The sequence below is a fragment of the Ascaphus truei genome, chromosome 14, assembly GCF_040206685.1.
Source record: "Ascaphus truei isolate aAscTru1 chromosome 14, aAscTru1.hap1, whole genome shotgun sequence".
NCBI lineage: Eukaryota > Metazoa > Chordata > Amphibia > Anura > Ascaphidae > Ascaphus > Ascaphus truei.
This window is the reverse complement of record NC_134496.1, coordinates 57,904,911-57,931,052: the sequence shown is the minus strand read 5'-3', so window position 1 is coordinate 57,931,052 and position 26,142 is coordinate 57,904,911. Positions and strand designations below refer to the sequence as shown.

Genomic DNA, 26,142 nt, shown 5'->3' with positions numbered 1-26,142 from the left:
TGGAGGGAATCTCAGGATAGGAGAGAGCTGAGGCTGCGGGAGGGAATCTCAGGATAGGAGAGAGAGCTGAGGCTGCCGGGAGGGAATCTCAGGACAGGAGAGAGCTGAGGCTGCCGGGAGGGAATTTCAGGACAGGAGAGAGCTGAGGCTGCCGGGAGGGAATCTCAGGACAGGAGAGAGCTGAGGCTGCCGGGAGGGAATCTCAGGACAGGAGAGAGCTGAGGCTGCCGGGAGGGAATCTCAGGACAGGAGAGAGCTGAGGCGGCCGGAGGGAATCTCAGGACAGGAGAGAGCTGAGGCTGCCGGGAGGGAATCTCAGGATAGGAGAGAGATGAGGCTGCCGGGAGGGAATCTCAGGATAGGAGAGAGCTGAGGCTGCCGGGAGGGAATCTCAGGACAGGAGAGATCTGAGGCTGCCGGAGGGAATCTCAGGATAGGAGAGAGCTGAGGCTGCCGGGAGGGAATCTCAGGATAGGAGAGAGCTGAGGCTGCCGGGAGGGAATCTCAGGATAGGAGAGAGCTGAGGCTGCCTGGAGGGAATCTCAGGATAGGAGAGAGCTGAGGCTGCCTGGAGGGAATCTCAGGATAGGAGAGAGCTGAGGCTGCCGGGAGGGAATCTCAGGATAGGAGAGAGCTGAGGCTGCCGGGAGGGAATCTCAGGATAGGAGAGAGCTGAGGCTGCCGGGAGGGAATCTCAGGATAGGAGAGCTGAGGCTGCCGGGAGGGAATCTCAGGATAGGAGAGAGCTGAGGCTGCCGGGAGGGAATCTCAGGATAGGAGAGAGCTGAGGCTGCCGGGAGGGAATCTCAGGATAGGAGAGAGCTGAGGCTGCCGGGAGGAATCTCAGGATAGGAGAGCTGAGGCTGCCGGGAGGGAATCTCAGGATAGGAGAGAGCTGAGGCTGCCGGGAGGGAATCTCAGGATAGGAGAGAGCTGAGGCTGCCGGGAGGGAATCTCAGGATAGGAGAGAGCTGAGGCTGCCGGGAGGGAATCTCAGGATAGGAGAGAGCTGAGGCTGCCGGGAGGGAATCTCAGGATAGGAGAGAGCTGAGGCTGCCGGGAGGGAATCTCAGGATAGGAGAGAGCTGAGTCTGCCGGGAGGGAATCTCAGGACAGGAGAGAGCTGAGGCTGCCGGGAGGGAATCTCAGGACAGGAGAGAGCTGAGGCTGCCGGGAGGGAATCTCAGGATAGGAGAGAGCTGAGGCTGCCGGGAGGGAATCTCAGGATAGGAGAGAGCTGAGGCTGCCGGGAGGGAATCTCAGGATAGGAGAGAGCTGAGGCTGCCGGGAGGGAATCTCAGGATAGGAGAGAGCTGAGGCTGCCGGGAGGGAATCTCAGGACAGGAGAGAGCTGAGGCTGCCGGGAGGGAATCTCAGGACAGGAGAGAGCTGAGGCTGCCGGGAGGGAATCTCAGGATAGGAGAGAGCTGAGGCTGCCGGGAGGGAATCAGGATAGGAGAGAGCTGAGGCTGCGGGAGGGTTTCTCAGGACAGGAGAGAGATGAGGCTGCCGGGAGGGAATCTCAGGACAGGAGAGAGCTGAGGCTGCCGGGAGGGAATCTCAGGATAGGAGAGAGCTGAGGCTGCCGGGAGGGAATCTCAGGATAGGAAAGAGCTGAGGCTGCCGGGAGGGTTTCTCAGGACAGGAGAGAGATGAGGCTGCCGGGAGGGAATCTCAGGATAGGAGAGAGCTGAGGCTGCCGGGAGGGAATCTCAGGATAGGAGAGAGCTGAGGCTGCCGGGAGGGAATCTCAGGATAGGAGAGAGCTGAGGCTGCCGGGAGGGAATCTCAGGATAGGAGAGAGCTGAGGCTGCCGGAGGGAATCTCAGGATAGGAGAGAGCTGCGGAGGAATCTCAGGATAGGAGAGAGATGAGGCTGCCGGGAGGGAATCTCAGGATAGGAGAGAGCTGAGGCTGCCGGGAGGGAATCTCAGGATAGGAGAGAGCTGAGGCTGCCGGGAGGGAATCTCAGGACTAGGAGAGAGCTGAGGCTGCCGGGAGGGAATCTCAGGACAGGAGAGAGCTGAGGCTGCCGGGAGGGAATCTCAGGACAGGAGAGAGCTGAGCTGCCGGAGATCGCAGGAGAGAGCTAGCTGCCGGAGGAATCTCAGGACAGAGAGAGCTGAGGCTGCCGGGAGGGAATCTCAGGATAGGAGAGAGCTGAGGCTGCCAGGAGGGAATCTCAGGATAGGAGAGAGCTGAGGCTGCCGGGAAGGAATCTCAGGATAGGAGAGAGCTGAGGCTGCCGGGAGGGAATCTCAGGATAGGAGAGAGCTGAGGCTGCCGGGAGGGAATCTCAGGATAGGAGAGAGCTGAGGCTGCCGGGAGGGAATCTCAGGATAGGAGAGAGCTGAGGCTGCCGGGAGGGAATCTCAGGATAGGAGAGAGCTGAGGCTGCCGGGAGGGAATCTCAGGACAGGAGAGAGCTGAGGCTGCCGGGAGGGAATCTCAGGACAGGAGAGAGATGAGGCTGCCGGGAGGGAATCTCAGGATAGGAGAGAGCTGAGGCTGCCGGGAGGGAATCTCAGGATAGGAGAGAGCTGAGGCTGCCGGGAGGAAATCTCAGGACAGGAGAGAGCTGAGGCTGCCGGGAGGGAATCTCAGGACAGGAGAGAGCTGAGGCTGCCGGGAGGGAATCTCAGGATAGGAGAGAGCTGAGGCTGCCGGGAGGGAATCTCAGGATAGGAGAGAGCTGAGGCTGCCGGGAGGGAATCTCAGGATAGGAGAGAGCTGAGGCTGCCGGGAGGGAATCTCAGGACAGGAGAGAGCTGAGGCTGCCGGGAGGGAATCTCAGGATAGGAGAGAGCTGAGGCTGCCGGGAGGGAATCAGGATAGGAGAGAGCTGAGGCTGCCGGGAGGGTTTCTCAGGACAGGAGAGAGATGAGGCTGCCGGGAGGGAATCTCAGGACAGGAGAGAGCTGAGGCTGCCGGGAGGGAATCTCAGGATAGGAGAGAGCTGAGGCTGCCGGGAGGGAATCTCAGGATAGGAAAGAGCTGAGGCTGCCGGGAGGGTTTCTCAGGACAGGAGAGAGATGAGGCTGCCGGGAGGGAATCTCAGGATAGGAGAGAGCTGAGGCTGCCGGGAGGGAATCTCAGGATAGGAGAGAGCTGAGGCTGCCGGGAGGGAATCTCAGGATAGGAGAGAGCTGAGGCTGCCGGGAGGGAATCTCAGGATAGGAGAGAGATGAGGCTGCCGGGAGGGAATCTCAGGATAGAGAGAGCTGAGGCTGCCGGGAGGAATCTCAGGATAGGAGAGAGCTGAGGCTGCCGGGAGGGAATCTCAGGACAGGAGAGAGCTGAGGCTGCCGGGAGGGAATCTCAGGACAGGAGAGAGCTGAGGCTGCCGGGAGGAATCTCAGGACAGGAGAGAGCTGAGGCTGCCGGGAGGGAATCTCAGGACAGGAGAGAGCTGAGGCTGCCGGGAGGGAATCTCAGGACAGGAGAGAGCTGAGGCTGCCGGGAGGGAATCTCAGGATAGGAGAGAGCTGAGGCTGCCGGAGGAATCTCAGGATAGGAGAGAGCTGAGGCTGCCGGAGGGAATCTCAGGATAGGAGAGAGCTGAGGCTGCCGGGAGGGAATCTCAGGATAGGAGAGAGCTGAGGCTGCCGGAGGAATCTCAGGATAGGAGAGAGCTGAGGCTGCCGGGAGGAATCTCAGGATAGGAGAGAGCTGAGGCTGCGGGAGGGAATCTCAGGACAGGAGAGAGCTGAGGCTGCCGGGAGGGAATCTCAGGACAGGAGAGAGATGAGGCTGCCGGGAGGGAATCTCAGGATAGGAGAGAGCTGAGGCTGCCGGGAGGAATCTCAGGATAGGAGAGAGCTGAGGCTGCCGGGAGGAATCTCAGGACAGGAGAGAGCTGAGGCTGCCGGGAGGGAATCTCAGGACAGGAGAGAGCTGAGGCTGCCGGGAGGGAATCTCAGGACAGGAGAGAGCTGAGGCTGCCGGGAGGGAATCTCAGGATAGGAGAGAGCTGAGGCTGCCGGGAGGGAATCTCAGGATAGGAGAGAGCTGAGGCTGCCGGGAGGAATCTCAGGACAGGAGAGAGCTGAGGCTGCCGGGAGGGAATCTCAGGACAGGAGAGAGCTGAGGCTGCCGGGAGGGAATCTCAGGATAGGAGAGAGCTGAGGCTGCCGGGAGGGAATCTCAGGACAGGAGAGAGCTGAGGCTGCCGGGAGGGAATCTCAGGACAGGAGAGAGATGAGGCTGCCGGGAGGGAATCTCAGGATAGGAGAGAGCTGAGGCTGCCGGGAGGGAATCTCAGGACAGGAGAGAGCTGAGGCTGCCGGGAGGGAATCTCAGGACAGGAGAGAGCTGAGGGCTGCCGGGAGGGAATCTCAGGACAGGAGAGAGCTGAGGCTGCCGGGAGGGAATCTCAGGATAGGAGAGAGCTGAGGCTGCCGGGAGGGAATCTCAGGATAGGAGAGAGCTGAGGCTGCCGGGAGGGTTTCTCAGGACAGGAGAGAGATGAGGCTGCCGGGAGGGAATCTCAGGATAGGAGAGAGCTGAGGCTGCCGGGAGGGAATCTCAGGATAGGAGAGAGCTGAGGCTGCCGGGAGGGAATCTCAGGACAGGAGAGAGCTGAGGCTGCCGGGAGGGAATCTCAGGACAGGAGAGAGCTGAGGCTGCCGGGAGGGAATCTCAGGATAGGAGAGAGATGAGGCTGCCGGGAGGGAATCTCAGGATAGGAGAGAGCTGAGGCTGCCGGGAGGGAATCTCAGGATAGGAGAGAGCTGAGGCTGCCGGGAGGGAATCTCAGGACAGGAGAGAGCTGAGGCTGCCTGGAGGGAATCTCAGGATAGGAGAGAGCTGAGGCTGCCGGGAGGGAATCTCGGGATAGGAGAGAGCTGAGGCTGCCGGGAGGGAATCTCGGCATAGGAGAGAGCTGAGGCTGCCGGGAGGGAATCTCGGGATAGGAGAGAGCTGAGGCTGCCGGGAGGGAATCTCAGGACAGGAGAGAGCTGAGGCTGCCGGGAGGGAATCTCAGGATAGGAGAGAGCTGAGGCTGCCGGGAGGGAATCTCGGCATAGGAGAGAGCTCAGGCTGCCGGGAGGGAATCTCAGGATAGGAGAGAGCTCAGGCTGCTGGGAGAGAGACACAAGGGATGGGACAGAGTCGCATGTATGGCACCTCACTCTTTGCTCTCACATGGTTCCCGCTGCCTTTGTTTGGGATATACGTGGCAAACCCTGGTGGCCATCAGTAGTACTGACCCTTCTGCCCGGATTTTTCCTACAGTAGCAACGGAATCCCAGACACGTCTGGACGCTTCTGGGGGTCTAAGATAGAGGACATGTCCTGCAAAAAATGGACGTGTAGTCACCCTAGTTGCAGGCTCCTCTGGCTCAAGGTAAGTTTATTAACTCTGCAGGTCCAGGTCTCAAAGCCTAATTATGGGAATCTCCTTAACCCTTCCTCTGTCCTCATGATTTATCCCCCTCTCTTGTCCTCATCTCCCCCCCCCATCTCTCTTGCCCTCATCTCCCCCCCTCCCTTCTTTTTTGCTCTCAACCTCCTCTTTTGCTTCGGGGTAGATTGATAGGCTATTAGGGGTGGTCTTTCAGCGTGCCCTCCAATTGCTTGGCGCCCGGATCGATCGTGCCGATCTACCCTAAAGCTGACCCTACTCCACCCTTCTACATTACTGTTGGCAGCACTATCATACACACAGTATCACAAGCCCGCTGCCTAGTGGTGACATTTGACTTCCCCCTCACATTCTCTGCTCACATTCACAATGTAGCTAAAACCTGTCTTTTTTTTACCTTTGTAACATTACAAAGATACGCCCTTTCCTCTATCGCTCTACTCCTAAAACTCTTATCGCAGGCCCTCATTCTCTCCTGTCTCGACTATTGTAACCGTGTACTTCCTTCCTGTCTCCTCTGCAATCTATCCTAAACGCTGCTGTTAGAATCACTTTATTGTCTCCTATATCTGTCTGGGCACCTCTCCTGCTGAAATCCCTCTCTTGGCTTCCTACTAAACTACATATTACTTACAAAATTCTCTTCCTCTCTTTTAAGGCTATACACTCTTCTGCCCAACACATCTCGGCCCTAATTTCTCACTATACACCTGCCTCACTCGTGTTCTGCTCAAGGATGTCTTCTCTCTACCCCTTTTGTATCTAAAGCCCTGTCCTGTCTAAAACTTTACTCACTGCCTCACACCTCTGCAATGCCCTTCCTCTCAATATCCACTGGCACCTTCTCTCTCTACCTTTTAGTACCTTTCTTTAAACATCCCTCTTTAAGGAAGCATATGGGTACAGTAGCTCCATTCGCTGATACTATACATCCCATATGTACTGACCATGGACCCTTGCAGATGCTCTTACCAGAACTCCCTCCTATCTCTGTAAGTTCTTCACAGTTTAATTGTAAGCTCTTCGGCTCAGTTAAACTTTTTTTTTTTTTTTAAATTCAGACTTTTTGTCTGAGGCACTGTATTCCCATTATGTGTTGTAATATTGTGTGTGATGTGTGTATCTATCCCACTTCCGGATGAGGACTCCCCAAGGATCTTGCAGGTACTGCGGTTGCAAGCTTCTTTTCGCTGCTCCAACACATTTTCAGATGGTCTTTTAATCTTTCTTCGAATCTAGTTGAGAAGCAGCTTTGTCCAACGATGGTAATTTCTTCTTGCAATATGTCTGGCCCACCACCATTTAAATTTTGTCACTCTAGTGACGATGTCATAGACTTTGGCAGCAAACCCACTCATTTTTTTTCCTTTGGGTAATACCCAGCATACATGCCTCCATTCTTCTTTGAGGTTTGCATATGTTGTGTCTATATACATAATAAAATCAAGCATTTACCTTTTTTTGTGTGAAACGGCTAAACCCCTTGAGTGCCCTAATGATGATGTACAGCGTACGTCATGAAAAGTCCCACCCCAGAGACCCTAATGACATACGCTGTGCAACATGGCCTTTTGCTCATTTTCTAGGGTCTGTCTGCAATTGAGAGATATGTAACTGTCATGCGCTCCTAGGCTAAAGTTGAATGAAGCACTGGTTGTGCAGGGCTGGTAGGAAAATGAGAGGATAAATAAAGACCACTATAAAAGTTGGGGCTCAGGGGCAAAACAGCAATCTTACCCCTGTCAGTTCATCCATCCTATGTCCTAATGGTTCCTCAGCAGTGAGTCCTACAGCGTGCATCCGGCAGAGAGGTCATGTGGAAGGGAGAGGTGCATCCAGAGCAACAGCAAACAGCCCAATGACGTCACAGTCCAAAATTGAACATCAAAGCTTTATTGGAGACACACAGTGGACACAGCAGGCTGCAGCACAGCCTCCTCCTCTACATGTTTCACGCACACAGGCGCTTCGTCTTGGAGTAAGGAGGGTGCCTGCAGGGTCATTGGGCTGTCTGCAAGTGGGCCGATCGCAGACTACATTGAAAGGGGTGGGCCCTCCCCTGAATCCCCTTCACTTCTAGTACAGTGACCGGAACCTGGAATGGATCACATGATCCCTCCGAGTGGTCACGTGATCCATCAGTGTGTGAGGGTCCATGACAACAGAGGTGGTTGGACCCACTGGCACTGAAGGGGTTGAATGGCCTCTTTCTGGTGCATAACTAATGCTAAGCAAAGTAGATTTTGATGTAACCCTCAATTTAAAATGAAAACGTGATAACTTTCATTCTTGTTCCCAATTAGTGACATCCTGCAGTGCCCATGTAACATAAATCACAATGTTCAGAAAAAATGCTGTGAATAAAGCGCTAAAGTGACTAAATAACTAACTAGTAATACATCAAAAATACACTCTTTAAATAAAGATAGGCTGCCTGATAACTACTGTCAAGTACAGACAGAATAACATATGAAACAAAAATAAACCTGGCGCCAGGTAATGTCCAAAAAGATGAGTCCTGTGATCCTCTAGAATCCGCACTTTTGCTCACAGGTCATGTAAAAAGAGATAAGACAAACAAAAACAGATCATAGCATATAACTGCTGGGTAATGACAGCCTGTGCTAAAGACACTACATACAAACTCAAAAGTAACAGACTAAAATAATTTAATAAAACATAATGAACTATGTCATAAAAAAGGACCATAGACAGTGAGAAATGACTGGTGATCCGGAGGTGGTAAAATCAAAACCCTACTTACAAGAAGCAGGGTGATATCAGGCGGTAACAAGCTGAGGTAAATGTCCAAAGGTATCCCTGTGCTGGTCCCGCAGAGCTCCAACTCTGTGACGCCAAAGCCGTCACCACAGTCTCCCTGCAGTCACGGGGAACACCGGGCTGGGGGAAACAGACACGCTGGGGCGCTCACGCCGACAACACGTGTGGCTAGTCCCCTCCTCACGCTGCTCCTCCTCCTACCCGGCATCCAACGCGCGCCCGTGCACGTACACCCGCGGGGTTGAAGGCACACAGACCTCTCCGCTTGTAATGCTGGTCTCACAGCACCCGCCCGGGCAAGTTGTTACCCTTTGGACTTATTCAGTGAGGAACTGTGTGCTGTGAGACCAGCATTAGGCCTCGTTCAGGGTGCAGGCTTCGGAGGGAGGGCGTGCTTACGTGCGTGCTGCCGTGGGACACAATGTATTCAAATTGAATACTGGTTGTCAGGGTAGCAGCTGCCCTGTCTCCGAAGCCAGGAGTTGACGCTGGCTACAGTTTAAATAAACGACCCAAGTCGTTTTTTGAAGCTGCAGCAGCGTCACTGGGACCTCGGCAGCCAATGAAATCATTCCTGAGAATGATTTCAAGACTGCAACTTCGATCCCTAACCTCAGGTCTTTAGCCCCGCCCCTCCCCGCCTCCTCAACTCCTGAACAAGTCTGCTGGGAGGATGTACACACATCGCCCAGCAGACTGCCGCCCGCCCTCGCGAACGCGCGCCCTCCAACTCCTGCCTCTGGCACCCTGAACGAGGCCTTACAAGCGGAGAGGTCTGTGTGCCTTTAACCCCGCGGGTGTACGTGCGCGCGTTGGATGCCGGGTAGAGGAGGAGCAGCGTGAGGAGGGGACTAGCCACACGTGTTGTCGGCGTGAGCGCCCCAGCGTGTCTGTTTCCCCCAGCCCGGTGTTCCCCGTGACTGCAGGGAGACTTTGGTGACGGCTTTGGCGTCACAGAGTTGGAGCTCTGCGGGACCAGCACAGGGATACCTTTGGACATTTACCTCAGCTTGTTACCGCCTGATATCACCCTGCTTCTTGTAAGTAGGGTTTTGATTTTACCACCTCCGGATCACCAGTCATTTCTCACTGTCTATGGTCCTTTTTTATGACATAGTTCATTATGTTTTATTAAATTATTTTAGTCTGTTACTTTTGAGTTTGTATGTAGTGTCTTTAGCACAGGCTGTCATTACCCAGCAGTTATATGCTATGATCTGTTTTTGTTTGTCTTATCTCTTTTTACATGACCTGTGAGCAAAAGTGCGGATTCTAGAGGATCACAGGACTCATCTTTTTGGACATTACCTGGTGCCAGGTTTATTTTTGTTTAATAAATCACAATGTTGACAGAATCCTGACTGAGCAAGTTCTTTGTAATGTATATGAATATGTATTTTGCGTATGGTAAATACTGACGTTTGACTATGAAAATGGTGCCGCAGATGATGTTGGGAATGCTTCCAAGGAGTGGTTTGTAAAGTAGGACTGCCTGCCCAGGGTGATCTTCAAACTTTTTTTGTGCAGGTTTGTGGGGTCTGGTGAATAATGCTGGTATCTCGACATTTGGAGAAGTGGAATTTACAACCCTAGACAAATATAAGGAGATGGCAGATGTGAACTTGTGGGGCACTGTTAGGGTAACAAAAGCATTCTTGCCTCTTATCCGCAGAGCTCAAGGTGAGTTCTGCATTCATTACCTGGGGTTTGTGATGAATCTACACCAGATGTGGTTACTTTACGTTAATTGTCTCCCACTGTTTCATTTTTATAGTTAGCCGGAAGGCCATGGTCCCTTTCTTTGAAGACCTCTACAGTGGTATCGGGGTAGCAGAACTAAACGTAAATAACAGCGTTTCTATAGGCCGTGTGTCTCCTGTTGGGCCAACCTCAGGAAAATATCTAGGGTTGCCAGGTGGCTTGTCCAAAAATACTGGACCCCCACCCCCTGAATACATATAAAATATACCCCCACACCCCCTGAATACATATAAAATATACCCCCACACCCCCTGAATACATATAAAATATACCCCCACACCCCCTGAATACATATAAAATATACCCCCACCTCCCCAAAACAATAAAATATACCCCCTCCTCCCCAAAACATAATAAAATATACCCCCACCTCCCCAATACATTATACAATATACCCCCAGCTCCCCAAAACATTATACAATATACCCCCAGCTCCCCAATACATTATACAATATACCCCCACCTCCCCAATACATTATACAATATACCCCCAGCTCCCCAATACATAATATACCCTCACCTCCCCAATACATAATACAATATACCCCCACCTCCCCAATACATTATACAATATACCCCCACCCCCCCAATACATTATACAATATACCCCCACCTCCTCAATACATAATACAATATACCCCCACCCCCCCAATACATTATACAATATACCCCCAGCTCCCCAATACATTATACAATATACCCCCAGCTCCCCAATACATAATACAATATACCCCCACCTCCCCAATACATATAAAATATACCCCCACCTCCCCCCCATCATCACCACAGCTCATCCTGGCCCCCATCACCTCAGCTCATCCTGGCCCCCATCACCTCAGCTCATCCTGCCCCCCCATCACCTCACCTCATCCTGGCCCCCCCATCAGCTCACCTCATCCTGGCCCCCCTCACCTCATCCTGGCCCCCCTCACCTCATCCTGGCCCCCCCTCACCTCACCCTGGCCCCCCCATCAGCTCACCTCATCCTGGCCCCCCCTCACCTCATCCTGGCCCCCCCCTCACCTCATCCTGGCCCCCCCTCACCTCACCCTGGCCCCCCCATCAGCTCACCTCATCCTGGACCCCCCTCACCTCACCTCATCCTGGACCCCCCTCACCTCATCCTGGCCCTCCTCACCTCATCCTGGCCCCCCCATCAGCTCACCTCATCCTGGCCCCCCCTCACCTCATCCTGGCCCCCTCTCACCTCATCCTGGCCCCCCTCACCTCATCCTGGCCCCCCCTCACCTCATCCTTGCCCCCCCCCCTCACCTCATCCTTGCCCCCCCCCTCACCTCATCCTTGCCCCCCCCTCACCTCATCCTTGCCCCCCCCTCACCTCATCCTTGCCCCCCCCTCACCTCATCCTTGCCCCCCCCTTACCTCATCCTTGCCCCCCCTCACCTCATCCTTGCCCCCCCTCACCTCATCCTTGCCCCCCCCTCACCTCATCCTTGCCCCCCCTCACCTCATCCTTGTCCTCACCTCATCCTTGTCCCCCCCTCACCTCATCCTTGTCCCCCCCTCACCTCATCCTTGCCCCCCCCTCACCTCATCCTTGCCCCCCCCTCACCTCATCCTTGCCCCCCCCTCACCTCATCCTTGCCCCCCCCTCACCTCATCCTTGCCCCCCCCTCACCTCATCCTGGCCCCCCCATAACCCCCCAAAATGTGTCCTTACCTTATTGCCAGGAAGGACACGGACTTCTCTGGGCTGCTGGGGTGTGGGCTCCGCCCCCGCTGTCCTCTGATTGGCTCTCCGCTCCTCCAATCAGAGACAGGCTGCACACACTCACACAGTGCTCCTGCCCGGCCACCGTCCGCCCCCACCTCCACTCAGCACTTCCAGCCCGCCGCCCTCGCGCCGCCCTCGCGCTTGCACTGCCAGCCCTCTGCCGCAAAAACTCCGATTTTATACCGGACAGGCATCGGAATTACCGGCCTGTCTGGTTCAAAACCGGACACCTGGCAACCCTAAAAATATCTCAATTCCAGTTTTTAGGTTGAATGGTAACAGAACATGGCCAAAGACACTCACAATGCCACCAACCAGCTGCAGTCTGTGCTTGACAATTTTTATTGGTACGGTGGTTTGATCGGGGATTTTTAAAAATGTATTTTACAAGGAAAACAAAGGTGTTCTCATACATAAGATTATTCTAAAGGGTTTTATATTTTTAGAAGCACAATAAGCTCTTTTTATTTAGCAAGTGCTTTTCCTCTGTAGCCTTTCATTTGGGAAGATTGACTGAATAGTAAGACTTGCTTTGGATATCAAATACCAAGGTGTTTACCCTTTTATCCAAAAGAGCAGAGTTGTATGAAGTAGGCCAGGGGTGCGCAAACTTATTTTGCTGTGCCCCCCCTACCTTGCTCCCTCCGTTACTGCACCCCCCCCCCCTTACCTCGGGGGTCGTGTGACCCAATGTCGCGTTACCAAGGCAACAGTGACGTCACATGACCCCGTGGCGTCATTTCACGCCGCGTTGCCATGGTCCTGCGTCCCGAAGCCGACTGAACCTCGGTAAGTAGAGGTTGCAGATGCCTCGTGCGGTCCCCGGCATTTAATTTAAATGCCTCGGGTAAGATCGCGGGACCTATACAATCGCCCGTGCCCCCCTGAAAGAAAATCTCGTGCCCCCCCAGTTTGCACACCGCTGAAGTAGGCAAATAAAAGTGAAAAAAAGGTTTACGTGCTACAGCGCTAATGCTAAAAAATGAATAGTGTACTATTACATTAATAATAAATCAGTGCCTAAAATATAGGAAAGGCTGCCTGGGCCCAGCAATTTGATACAAAACACATACACAGTTAACAGAGGGAAAAAACGGTGCCTTACAACAAAAAATCCAATAGAAAAGAGACCTGACCAAAGTGGAAAAGTCCAGTCCTGTTAGGAACAGAGGTCCAGTCCTCTTAGGAACAGAGGTCCAGTCCTGTTAGGAACAGAGGTCCTTTATATAATCTTGATTGTTGTCTCATACATGTGGGAAACAAAAAGATAAAGACCTATCATAGTGTATAACTGTATTACTATAATTATATATGTATAACTGCGGACACTAGAATATTATAAATTGAATATAAATATTGGTATATATACACCTATAAAAGGAATTCACTGCTGATGGGACAAACAATGACAAACAAACAGAAACATATAAAACAGAAAACTTAAACTGACTCAAAACACCACATCACGTAATGTTGAATAAAAAAACAACCTGATTTAATAAAATACACTTTGTGAAAATGAACTGGATAGGTGACTTTGGTGCTTGGCTCCAGGAGGGGTAAAAATTGAAACCCTACTTACAAGAGCCCAAAGGCAGAGGGGCATAGAGGGCAAGTCTTCCACAGATACAGGGTCCAGCTCTGGAACCAGATGCTACTCCAGACGGTGGCAGGTCTTGCTTCTGCATATACCGCCAATCCGATCCGTATGGGCAACACTGCCTGTGCTGGATTCCCCTCCTGCGACCCCTAGCCGCGTGGGACCTCTCCGTGTACCGACAGCAACCTCCCAGGGGGGTGCGCGCGCATGCGCGGAAGTGTAGCTCTCGCTGCCACACTCCGATGTTCACAGTCCACTTGCGATCGGGTAGGGAAGAATTAGCCTCCATAGTCTCTCTGCTAATGGCACACTAAGTCACCAACCAACACCCTACTCGTTTCATGAGAACTAACTCACTTCCTCAGGGGTATATTGGATGACTGGGTATAACCTCTTTATATACCCTTACTATGTAATCAGTAATTGGTAATTAATCAATCACAGGTTAAGAGACAGAGATTCTCTGCTAATTCTGTTTGTATGTAGTGTTTTTGATTTTGGACTGTGAACATCGGAGTGTGGCAGCGAGAGCTACACTTCCGCGCATGCCCGCGCCCCCCCTGTGAGGTTGCTGTCGGTACACGGAGAGGTCCCACGCGGCTATGGGTCGCAGGAGGGGAATCCAGCACAGGCAGTGTTGCCCATACGGATTGGATTGGCGGTACATGCAGAAGCAAGACCTGCCACTGTCTGGAGTAGCATCTGCAAGTTTATGTAACTTAGACAGGATGCCTTTTATTTTGAACAAAGAAAGGAGCAAGTGGGCTCTTGATATATAATTAGGTGGGTGCTGACCCTTACTTTATTCATATCCACGACTCAACTGGGAGGCTACTTCATGCATGCACTGCACATTTCTGTGACTACTACCCTTCAATGCATGCGCCACCGTGCTACAGGGTTGTGGGTGTTTTTGTTTTTTCCCCTCTACATGAGGTTTTTAAAGTACTCTAATATTTCCCATTTCCATCCTTATTTAACAGTTTCTCACAAATACTTTAGTCCTACTCAATACTATCTCCTCAGTGCTCCATTTGCAGATTGTTTCAGTTTTAAATGCATTCGCCCAGGTTACTTTCAGTATCCTGTATTTTTCCAGTAAGTGTTTGGGAACCTTGATCTCCGGCTTGAATGTGAAAATATCTCTGATTAAAAGAAACAGAATGCCACAGGTGTTACTTGGGTGAATGCTTTCTTTTCTCTGCTCATTGCGAAGAACAATTGCCATTTTAACATTTGATTTATTTTTGTTTCCAAGGCCGAGTGGTTAGCATGACGAGCATGCTGGGAAAAATGGCCAGTCCCTCCCGATCTGGTTATTGCATATCCAAGTATGGAGTTGAAGCTTTCTCAGACTGCCTGAGGCAGGAAATGTATCAATGGGGAGTCAAAGTGATTGTCATTGAGCCTAGCAACTTCATCGCTGCCACTGGGATATTCACCAGAGAAGGAGTAGAAAAGCGAGCAGACGAGATGTGGGAGGAAGCTTCGGACATTGTACGTGATGACTATGGGAAGTCTCATTTCTCTCACCAAGTTGCCAGAATGAAATCCTTTGTGAACTCTGGCATGAAAGACATGACTCTTGTTCTCGATGCTATTACAGACGCACTAAGATCCAAATACCCATATACACGCTACAATCCCACAGATAGCTACTGGTGGTGGAAGCTCCAAGTCATGTCTCACCTTCCCACTGCCATTGCAGACCTGATTTATATATCCTAAGAAAAACTAACCTGTCGGCAATGTTTCTATTTTCACTACCAGTGTTTTCTTTTTTTTCCCCATGTGAACCTTAACACGAAGGTTACTAGTATTGTGAAGCGTTTTAGAAAGTATTCCAACTTTCTTCTTCAAGAAACAAGAATGTAAAAAAACATGTTTTCTGTACTAAGGAGGCGTTGTAATATGGAAGATATTCCTGGCTGAGTCTGTACAGTACATAAAGCGTTGGTTTTTCGCACAGGAAGGAATTTATAGAGGCCTTGAAGAGCCATGTATTTGCTTAGCAGTTATTTCCTGTAAATAGGGTTGTGATTATTTTGGCCAAAACACCAGGGACATGCTTATTTAGTTTCTTAATAAATGTTTTGAAATGTATATATGCTTATTTACATGGTGCTTCACAGCAGTAATACATGGGCCAGCATAATATTAACACAACGGCACATTTTTATATCAGTAGTCTGCGCTGATCACCGTGCTTTTTTTTTTTTGTATTTGTTGCAATATATTTCTTCTTGCCCCCTCCAACACTGTTTAACTTCGTTTTTTTTTATATATTATTTATGATGCTCTGTTGAGATTTGAAATATGGAGCGTCTGGGAGGTAATAAATGGAGTTCTCCCCAGGCACCAGAGATTACCAAAATTGGGGATTTTTTTTAAACCCCCTTCTTTTTTTTTTTAATTAGAAATCTTGCACAGGTAAATATACTAACATTATATGCGTTACTCCCGGGCTTTACTGCTTTTACAGCTCCTCTCAATAGACAAGAAAGTGTCCACATCATTACATTCTTGTGGCTGTATCTCTGGACTTGGCTAATAAAAATGGATAATGGAAGACAACTGTCCATTTTACAATTGAGTTTTTTTTAATATTTGCGATTCATGTTTTATATCTCTTAAATTGACAATCGGATTGATTTGCTCTCAGAGAAGTAGATGTGTGATTAAATGCTTATCTTATACATTTCTGGGATAAGGCCATAATCTATAATAAATAAAACATTTTGAGAGGTATTTCTACAAAATCTGCCTATTTTCACTCACAGGCAAATATCGCTCCCCAACCTCAATATAATCTAGTTTGGCAGCAACAAGGAAACTGCCCACTGCTTTAGGCATGTATTATGGTAAGCGCATGCGCGGCAATGAAAGATACCTGTCTGCTTATGACGTGTATCCACTGCCGACGCACGAGCACGGCATACAGCGTTGTCGCAGCAGCTTGGTGGAAATATGTATTTTCGAGCGGGTGACACTGTGAGCCAATCACAGGGAGGCCTGCGTGTGTGACATCATGGCCACGCCTCCTAACGGGCTGCATAGCTTTGCCTGTACACGCACGCGGCACACGCTTACCATAATGCATGCCTTAGGCCTGGGACATAGTAAATTGAAGCTCGCTGAGGCGCGCTCCTGCTCTGCCTCGCCTGCTGAAAATGGTGCTTTTTTCTGTCCTTGCAGGCGAGGCAGTGAGCGCGCTCGGGGGGCGGGGCGGAGGCATGTCGGGAGGTGGGGCTATTCCCCTGCTCCCATTGGATGGGAGCGGTCACATGACCGCTCCTCCGCTTCCCCGAGCGGCAAATTTGAAACTTGCCTGTCTCTGCAAAGTTTCTGAGCCTCCGCACGCATCAGCACGCATGCGGAAGGGGAAACTATAGCCGCGCTGATGACAGATGAAGGGGGTTTGTGCATCTGCTCAGCGCGGCTCAGCCCGCCTCAGCGAGCTTGAATTTACTATGTCCCAGGCCTTAGGCTGACTCCCCACTGGCTCTAACCGTGCTTCCCTCTATACAAGTTAATCATCGCGCCCACGCGGCGCACACTCCCAAACTTGGGGCTTGGCGAGACAAAAGTTTTTGTCTTTGGAGCTGAGAGCAGGGTCACATGACCCTGCTCTCACCAATGGGGGGAGAGAGGCAGAATAGGCTGTGGAGAGAGGTGGAAGGGGGAGGGGAGCAGAGAGAGGTTTTTTATTTGTCTTTGCACAATTTTTATTTATTTTATTTTTCTTGCACAAATTGCCATTTTGGGAGGGAGGAGGGAGAGAATGGAGACACAGACAGCCCCGATCCAGCCAATGCTTTCCTTTCATAGCTCCCCCCCCCCACTCCTGCTCTTAAATTTTTGCAGGACAGCAGAACGCTCATGCTTGAAGAGTTGGTGACATCACCACTCTCAAGCATGGGCGCGATCAGCGCCAGCAGGGACTCGGCCTTAGACTGCACATTTTGAGAGAATAATTGATGAGTAAGACACGTCGCTCATGAGAAACTTCCTTATGAGACGTTCACCAGTTAAGAGTCTAGACCAGGGCTCGGTAACCTCCGGCTCTTTCCGCAGCTATACGTGCTCTCCTCCATCCGCAGGGCCACCGCTCCCCAGTTGCTGCCTCTGTCACTGTCCTGCCGGTGGCTGAGGAGGGGGTGGGGCCCGGCAGGCCTCTTTGTTATGCTGGACACGGTGTCTCCCAACTGTGGGCCAGCCTCTCTCCTGCAGTCCCCCGCCGGGCTTTCTGGTGCTGCAACTTCCGGCGGTCGGTGACTTCACAAAGAGTCTGGCGCCGGACAGTGCAGGAGAGGCAATCCCACAGCTGGGGAGACGCCGGGTCCAGCGGCAACAAGAGGCCCGACTCCAGCGCCAGCCGGGCCCCCCGCAACCACCGGCAGGACAGTGAGGGAGAGAGACAGCATAGTGGGAGGCAGTCAGGTCCAATGTAAGTGTAAATGTATGTATGGGGGCGGGGGGTTCTTATTTGGGGGGTAGTGAATGTATGTGTGTTTGAGGGGGTAGTGATTGTATGTATATGTATGTGGGATGGGTTGTGTATGTATTTGGAGGGTAGTATATATATATGTATTGGGGTGGTAGTGTATGGATGTATTTTGGGGGGTAGTTTGTGTATGTGTATATATGTATTTGGGGAGCTTGGGAAAGTTTGTGGGGAGGGAGGACATGTCCCAATTCTGTAGTGATTATTCACCAGAAATTGAAGCCACACTGCCCCCCTCACATATAAATAGCTCTCAGGGTTTGGACTCCCCACACAGATAATTGAGTCTCTGTCGGGTTCGATTCCTATGATTAGACTTTTTTCTCCATTTATTTACTTTATTTATTTATATTTATATGTGAGGATGGCAGGGGGTATTTGAGTGTGTTGGGGAATTGAGGGGGGGGGGGGGAAGAGAGGGGTAGTGAATAAATACACAGGACCAAGCATATTTTGATTTATTTTGTGTTTTTTGCCCAAGGGTGGAAATGACAAATAACAAACTGTTTTGCACAGAAAAACAATGAAAAAAAAACTAAATAAAGGGACTTATTATTGTGAGATGCATTTTATTCCCCCACATATTACCTTTCCCTAATTCTGATTGAAGTAAGTGTGTCGTATGTTGTTGCTTACACAGTATATGTATGTGTTTGTGGAGATGTAATATTCATTCATGTGTTGCAGTTCTCTGAATATTTTGGACAAAGAGATTTTTTTTTATATAAAATGGCTGTTCCTTGAAAGGGTGCAGACCCCTGAGCTAGACTAATAATAGAGACCACCAACTGCATTATAAAAAAACCTAATAATTGTCACCTGGTGTAAATTATATCAAATATAGCAAAGAGAAGACAGATACACTGACCTAGTGCGAAAGGTCCCGTGGGATCATTTATTACATATACTGGAGACACAAGGTGCAGAACAGTCCCATCCTCAGGTGTACAAACAAATTGTGGCCCTCTTGAAGCATAGGTCTATGAGAAAACTTGTGCTAAAAAGGAGTGAGTCTTAAACCCCTTCACAAAAACCTCTGCAATGAGATGCATGCAGACCCCTCTGGCAGTGAAGAGGTTAAAGTTTCCAAACTTGCTGATGTAACTGGAGATAAGCCAGTAATCACTGCAGATAGCAGAAGAGGTTTCTTTTTTTAAAGCCGCAATCACAGTTCTAACTGGGGGTGTTTCTCCAGCGCTAAACTGGGCTGTGTGTAGCTCCGGTTCTCCATCACATACCCACCGAAGAAGTTACCGGTATTTCTTCTCCATCCAGGGAAAACAAAATAGCTGTCGGTATTCTCCATAAGAAGCGTCAGTTGCTGCATCCTATTGGACGCCCATTTAAATGCCTAGCAGAAACACCGGTGACCAGTGGTAAGTATTGTGGAAACCGAGGTTTCCTGGGGCTAAAAGTACCTGAGTTCAGCATTGTTTGGCACAGAAGTCTCATGTCACAATTCTTCCTCCTCGGTGGTCGCCGTGTGTGCATGTGTGTGCTGAATTGTATGTCTTTATATAGCGCCATTAATGTACATAGCGCTTCACAGTAGTAATACGAGACAATCATAAATAGCAAATAATATAAATAACAGATCATGGGAATATGTGCTTCAGACATAAAAGTAACATTTAGGAAGAGCAGTCCCTGCTCCGAGGAGCTTACAGTCTAATTGGTAGGTAGGAAGAACGTACAGACAGTGGGAGGGCATGCTGGTAAGTTGGTTTGCAGGGGGCCAAGCTTGATGCATCATGCGTATAGTATTAGCCACTGTGCTACTCGTATGCTTCTTTAAGCAAGTGTGTGTCTTAAGGTGGGTCTTAAAACTGGATAGAGAGGGTGCTAGTCGGGTATTGAGGGGAAGGGCATTCCATTGGTGTGGGGCAGTCAGTGAGAAGCCAGGAGAAGGATTTCAGCAGGGGAGGCGCTGGGACAGATTTAGGAAAGAGTAGAGTGTGTGGATGTGTGGATGTGTGCATGCCCACTTTCTGGGCAAGCTCCTCACCCCTACCACATGCAGCACTTATCATCTGAGATCTGACTCCAAAAGACTGTTCATGTTTGGGAAGTATCAAGACTGAAAAACTCACTCACCTCAGCAAGTTCGCTGATGTCACCTATTTGGAATAATCCTAATTTTGCACCGGGTGTTATTGGTCATAATCACTCAATCTGGAGATACAAAGGATATGATAGACTCAAAGATCTGGAGGGCTATGATCTAAAAATCAAATCATTTGACCGTCTCAGATTAGAAAAAGATATCCCCCATGCTGAATTCTACAAATACCTTCAGATCAGAGCATTTTATAATAAATTCGCCCCATATCCCCCATTGACGAAGTTCGAAAAGCTCTGTCGGGCAGAAACCGACACAAAGGGACTCATATCTACGATATACAGAGAGGTAGTCGAGCCTGCAACTTCAAGGCAACAAATGCCCTCATTCCGTAACCAATGGGAGGGAGACCTTGGAGGACGAAGAATGGAATACTATATTTTTAGGAGCCGCAAAAAGCTTGATGTGCACCACATTGAAGGAGAACGCATATAAAGTCCTTATGAGATGGTACCTCACCCCACTCAAATTATCTAAGTTCATACCAGGGTCCTCTCCATTGTGCCCTAAACAATGTGGAGGAACAGCTGACCTGTTACATATGCTGTGGTCCTGCCCGCGGACATCCCCGATATGGGAAAAGATCAGAAATTGGATCCAGAGAATATTCGATCTCACTAGTCCCCCAGACCCGTGGCTGTTTCTCCTAAACAGACCTTTGAAGGGCCTTTAAAAATCCAACAACAAACTAATTGCACATTTTGCAATCGCCACGCGGTGCGAGATCGCAGCATTATGGAAACGCCCCGAAATTCCAATTATCCCAAAGATTCGGAACTGTATTTGGTATATCTGCCAGATGGAAAAGCTAAGAAGCCTAGTTAATGACACTGGCGACAATTATCTAAAAGTTTGGGCCTCATGGCTAGCTCAGACAGACATCCCCGGGGTAGAGCGTGACACAATTTGGCTATAATAGTAATAGATGCGTTCTCCTTGGGTGGAGTGGAAACTTAGTTTACAGCTGGATCACCACTTCCACTTTTTATTAACTACTTATACTTCCACACGATCTTCTACGAGGTCCCACAGCTCATGTGCCGTCTCAGTAGACTCCAGAAACCATTACATCCTCATCCTATACACCCCCCTTCCCTCTCTCCGCCCCCCTCTACCCCCTTTTTTTTTTTATTATTTCTATTTTCCCTTGTTTGTAACAAGTATTATTTTACCTTGGATACACATAACCTAAATTAAGATCTTTACCTACGCGGTTGAGTAGGGCTCGAAATACCGCGTGGGCTCGATAGATATGTTATGCTTATATCATTGTGTTCTATACTACCCTGTTCACCATGTATTGGATCTGTTTTTCATGTATACCATGTATTTACTCACTAATAAAATACAAGTTATAAAAAAAAAATATTTTATAAAAAATAAATGTGTGTGGATGTGTGTGCCCCGCTGAGAACCGCCATGTCAGCCCAGACCTCCTCCTGAGTAGCACTGACAAGGCCTATGGTTGCCATGGTATCTGGTGACCGTAGAGAAAGGGGGTGGCCCCAGTCCCTACTACAGCGCACGCCTCGGTGTGCGCTGTGCGTTCAAGCTCCGCCCCCCCAGTCAGGCTGGTTCCAGTTAGGCTGCGGTCCCAGTCAGCACTGTGGCACGCGCGCCCGGCGGGAGGTGGAGGGGGTGGGTGGGCGCGTGCACAGCGCTAACCGCGATCTTCCATCTCCGTCGCAAGTTCTAAACTTAATTTCATTGAGTTAAAAAAACCTGGCAGTACGGCGCGGCTGCACCTTCAGCGGGAAGGTGCGTACTGGGCCCAGCACCATTGAGGGGCGGCGCTTATACGTACAGCGCACGCCTTAGGCTGCGGTCCCAGTGACTGCTACAGCACAAGCCTTGGCGTGCGCTGTGTGTATAAGCGCCGCCCCTCAATGGGGCTGGGCCCAGTACGCACCTTCCCACTGAAGGTGCAGCCGCGCTGTACTGCCAGGTTATTAAAACTCAATGAAATGGAGTTTAGAACTTGCGACAGTGGCGTGGCCCCGCCCCTGCCGGCGGTTCACCCAATGAGGACGAACCAGCCGCATGAGGTCATGGCCACACCCCCGCAAAACCCCACCACGCCCCCTCCCAATCTTCCTCTCTCCCTAGAAGACCGCGGGTGCGCGTGCCACAGTGCTGGCTGTAACCACAGCCTTAGTACCCTGTCGCGCACCTTTCCCCAGCGGTGCGCGACAGGTTTTCAGACAGACAGGGAAATTTAAACTCTTAGGCTGCGGTCCCAGTCAGCACTGTGGCACGCGCGCGGCGGGGGAGGCGGCGCGTACACAGCGCTAACTGCGGTCCTCCAGGGAGATTGCGACGGGAGGGGGCGTGGTGGGAGTTTTGCGGGGCGTGCCAATGACCTCACGCGGCTGGTTCGTCCTCTGTTGCTCGACTGCTAAAACTCTGACTCAGGCCCTCATTCTCTCCCGTCTTGATTACTGTAACCTCCTGCTGTCCGGCCTTCCTGCCTCTCACTGTCTCCCCTACAATCTATCCTAAACGCTGCTGCCAGAATCACTCTACTCTTTCCTAGATCTGTCTCAGCGCCTGCCCTGCTGAAATCACTCTCCTGGCTTCCGATCAAATCCCGCATCTCACACTCCATTCTTCTCCTCACTTTTAAAGCTGCAGTTCAGTCAATATCCTGCATGTGTGGTTTTTTTTTAATAAATCAGTTCTGTAGTAAGAAAAAAGACTTAGCATTTTCTGTTTTAAAAAAAACAACTTTGAAAGACCAATTTTCTTGTATTCTATTTTAACAGCCATTTGCTAAGGCACTGCCCCTTCATGTCCTGTCACAAGCCCTGGCACACCCCTTTGTCAGCCCTGCCCTCCCTCTAGCACATGTCAGTGCAGGAGTGCTCATGAATATTCATGAGCTTCCACTGAGAGACAGAAGCAGAAGAAAAACATATGCCAGCTCTAATTATGTCACCAAATTTCGCCTATCAATACATGGAGAATGAATTGACCTGCAGCTATACAGTTCTTTAGGTAATTAGAGATTGCCCACATGAAACTATTGAAGTAAAAAATAAAATTAAAAAAAAAAAAAAAGACTGAACTGCAGCTTTAAAGCTTTACACTCTTCTGCCCCTCCTTACATCTCAGCCCTAATTTCTCGTTATGCACCATACAGACTCTTGCGTTCTTCTCAAGGATGTCTTCTTTCTACACCCTTTGTATCTAAAGCCCTCTCCCGCCTTAAACCTTTTTCACTGACTGCCCCACACCTCTGGAATGCGCTTCCCCTCAGTACCCGACTAGCACCCCCTCTATCCACCTTTAAAACCCACCTTAAGACACACTTGCTTAAAGAAGCATATGAATAGCACTGTGGATATTCTGAACACATGATACATAAAGCTTGGCCCCCTGCAGACGCACTTACCAGAACTCCCTCCTCCTGTCTATGTACGTTCTCCCTACCTACCAATTAGACTGTAAGCTCCTCGGGGCAGGGACTCCTCTTCATTAATGTTACTTTTATGTCTGAAGCACTTATTCCCATGATCTGTTATTTATATTATCTGTTATTTATTTGATTACCACGTGTATTACTGCTGTGAAGCGCTATTTACATTAATGGCGCTATATAAATAAAGACATACAATACAATACAATTGGGTGAACCGCCGGTCGGGGCGTGGCCACGTCTCCGTCAGTTCTAAGGCTGCGAACCTGCTGCGGCCGGCGGGGCGCGCGGCCGCGAACCACCAGACCTTTGCCCGAATGGTCCCTGCCCCCGCTGCCTCCTTCCGGCAGGGCTGACTACGTACTGTGACGCGTCAGCCGGCCGATGATGCAAGAATCTAGTGATTTTCGGCGCTGACGCGTCACATGGTACACGAGTCACCCAATGGGGAGGGGAGGAGCTAGATGGGAGGCGCCTTGGGCGGGGAGCAGGGAAGGAGCTGCGGGTTAAAGTGTGTGAGTGTGTATGTGTATGTGTGTGGGGGGGTGGACGGCACCACGATCAGATTCCACCCCCCTCCATCCCACTCCCACCCCTCCCTCCCACTCCCACCCCTCCCGGCTCCCTACAGACCGCATATCGCGGTCTGTGTCTGTCAGCGCACCGCCTGTCTGCAGTGCGGGTGCGCTGACTGAGGGAGCGGGGCCTTAGCCTAAGCCCGCTACTCTCCCCCCCCCTCCCTCCACGGACTCGGGCTGGAGCTGTAAAGTAAGTTTAAACACACACACGCAGGCACTCATTCATACACACACACACACACGCGCACACACACACACAGGCAGGCACTCACGCACTCATACACACACACGCGCGCACACACAGGCAGGCACTCACGCACTCATACACACACACACACACACACACAGACAGAGGCAGGCACACACATACACACACAGACAGGCACGCACTCAGACACACACACAGACAGGCACTCACCTGCTTTCACTCCACACTCCTCCCCGCTCTCCGAAGCCTCTCCTCCTCCCGAAGCCTCCCCTCCCCATTGGCTCACAGCCACACACGTCACGCGTCAACGCTAGGAAACACCATTCTCTGGTGTCTCCAGCGGCTGACGCGCCACAGTGTGTAGTCAGCTGTGCAGCCAGTGGGGACCGGGACCGGCTCGCGAGGATTCCCCTGCTGGTGGGGAACTCGCTACATTGCCGCCCGCGCCAACGAGCGCAGCGGGACCGAGGCCTAAGGCCGCGAACCCGCTGCGGCCGGCGGCGCGCGCGGCCGTGGGCCACCAGACCATTGTCCGAGTGGTCCCTGCCCCCGCTGCCTCCTTCCGGCAGGGCTGACTACGTACTGTGACGCGTCAGCCGGCCGATGCTGCAAGGTCCTTGTGATTTTCGGGGCTGACGCGACACGTGGTACCCGAGTCAGCCAATGGAGGAGGGGAGGGAAGGAGCTAGGTGGGTTATTAAAGTGTGTGAGTGTGTGTGTGTATGTATGTGTGTGTGTATATGTATGTGTGGGGGGGTGGACGGCACCACGATCAGAGCCCGCCCCCTCCCTCCCACTCCCGCCCCCTCCGGCTCCCTACAGACCGCATATCGCGGTCTGTGTCTGTCAGCGCCCCGCCTGTCTGCAGTGCGGGCGCGCTGCCTGAGGGAGCGGGGCCTTAGCCTAAGCCTAAACTCAATTTCATTGAGATCAAAAAACCTGGCAGTACAGTGTACCTGCACCTTCAGCGGTTACAAGGCCCAGCCCGATTGAGTGGCGTTGCTTATACGCACAACGCACGGTAGCAGTTAGGCTGAGTCCCCAGTCTTCACTGTGGCACGCGCGCCCGGCGGGGGTGGGGGGGAGGGGGGTGTCGCGTGCACAGCACTACACCGCGATCTGGGGGGAGGGAAGGTTTGCGACGGGAGGGGGCGTGGCTGTGGGTTTGCAGGGGCGTGGTCATGACGTCTCGCCCTTATTGGCTGAACCGCCGGCGGGGGCGAGATGTCGAGGTCAAATTCTCCTGCCTCCCTGAAAACCTGTCGCGCACCTCTGGGAAAAGGTGCGCGACAAGGTAGGGACTGGGACCGGCCGGACTGGGGGGGAGGGGCTTGATAGCACAGCGCACGCCCCCGCGACGGAGTGGCCACGCCCCCGCTGGCGGTTCAGCCAATGAGGACGAACCAGCCGCGTGAGGTCATGGCCACGCCCCCTCCTGTCGCAACCGCTCCCTCTCCCCCAGACCGCAGATCGCAGTGCAGCGCTCTCAGGCTGCGGTCCCAGTAATGTCTGTGACATGCGCGCCCGGCGGGGGGGGGGGGGTGCGGCGCGTGCACAACTCTAACCACGATCTGCAGTCTAAGGCCTGGGACCCGCTGCGCCCGGCGGCCACACGAGAGTTCCCCACCAACAGGGGAATCCTCCCGAGCCAGTCCCGGTCCCCCCTGGCTGCACAGCTCGCTACACGCTGTGACGCGTCAGCCGCTAGGGGATTCAAGAGAATTGTGATCCCTAGCTTCGACGCATCACGTGGTGTGGCTGTGAGCCAATGAGGAGGGGAGGCTTCGGGAGGAGGGGAGGCTTCAGGGAGCGGGGAGGAGAGTGTGGAGGGAAAGCAGCGCGCGTGTGTGTGTCTGTCTGAGTGTCAGCGTGTGGAGGGGGGGGGGGGGTAGCGGGTCCTTGGGTCCCTCTGCTTAAACCGCGGGTCTCTCTGCTTAAACCGCATTGCTTTGAATGCCGGGTATTTTAACCAACATATATGGGTGATTATGCATCTTCTTCTCTCTGTTCTCAGCTGTCGGGTGATTGAGGAAGTGTTCAGGTCGGCACCTCATGGGCTTAAACACACCCCCCTCC

The 26,142-nt window shown here is 51.6% G+C and overlaps 1 protein-coding gene across 1 annotated transcript in view; it reads left to right on the top strand.

Annotated features, from left to right (window-relative positions):
* LOC142466216 (D-beta-hydroxybutyrate dehydrogenase, mitochondrial-like) overlaps positions 1–15,816 on the top strand; it is a 35,758-nt gene extending 19,942 nt beyond the window's left edge. Inside the window, exons 4-5 of the mRNA XM_075571122.1 lie at positions 9,674–9,826; positions 14,501–15,816. Of these exons, the coding sequence (XP_075427237.1) occupies positions 9,674–9,826; positions 14,501–14,970 (623 nt within the window). The 3' untranslated portion in view covers positions 14,971–15,816. The remainder of the gene's footprint in view (positions 1–9,673; positions 9,827–14,500) is intronic.
* Positions 15,817–26,142: the final 10,326 nt, after the last annotated feature.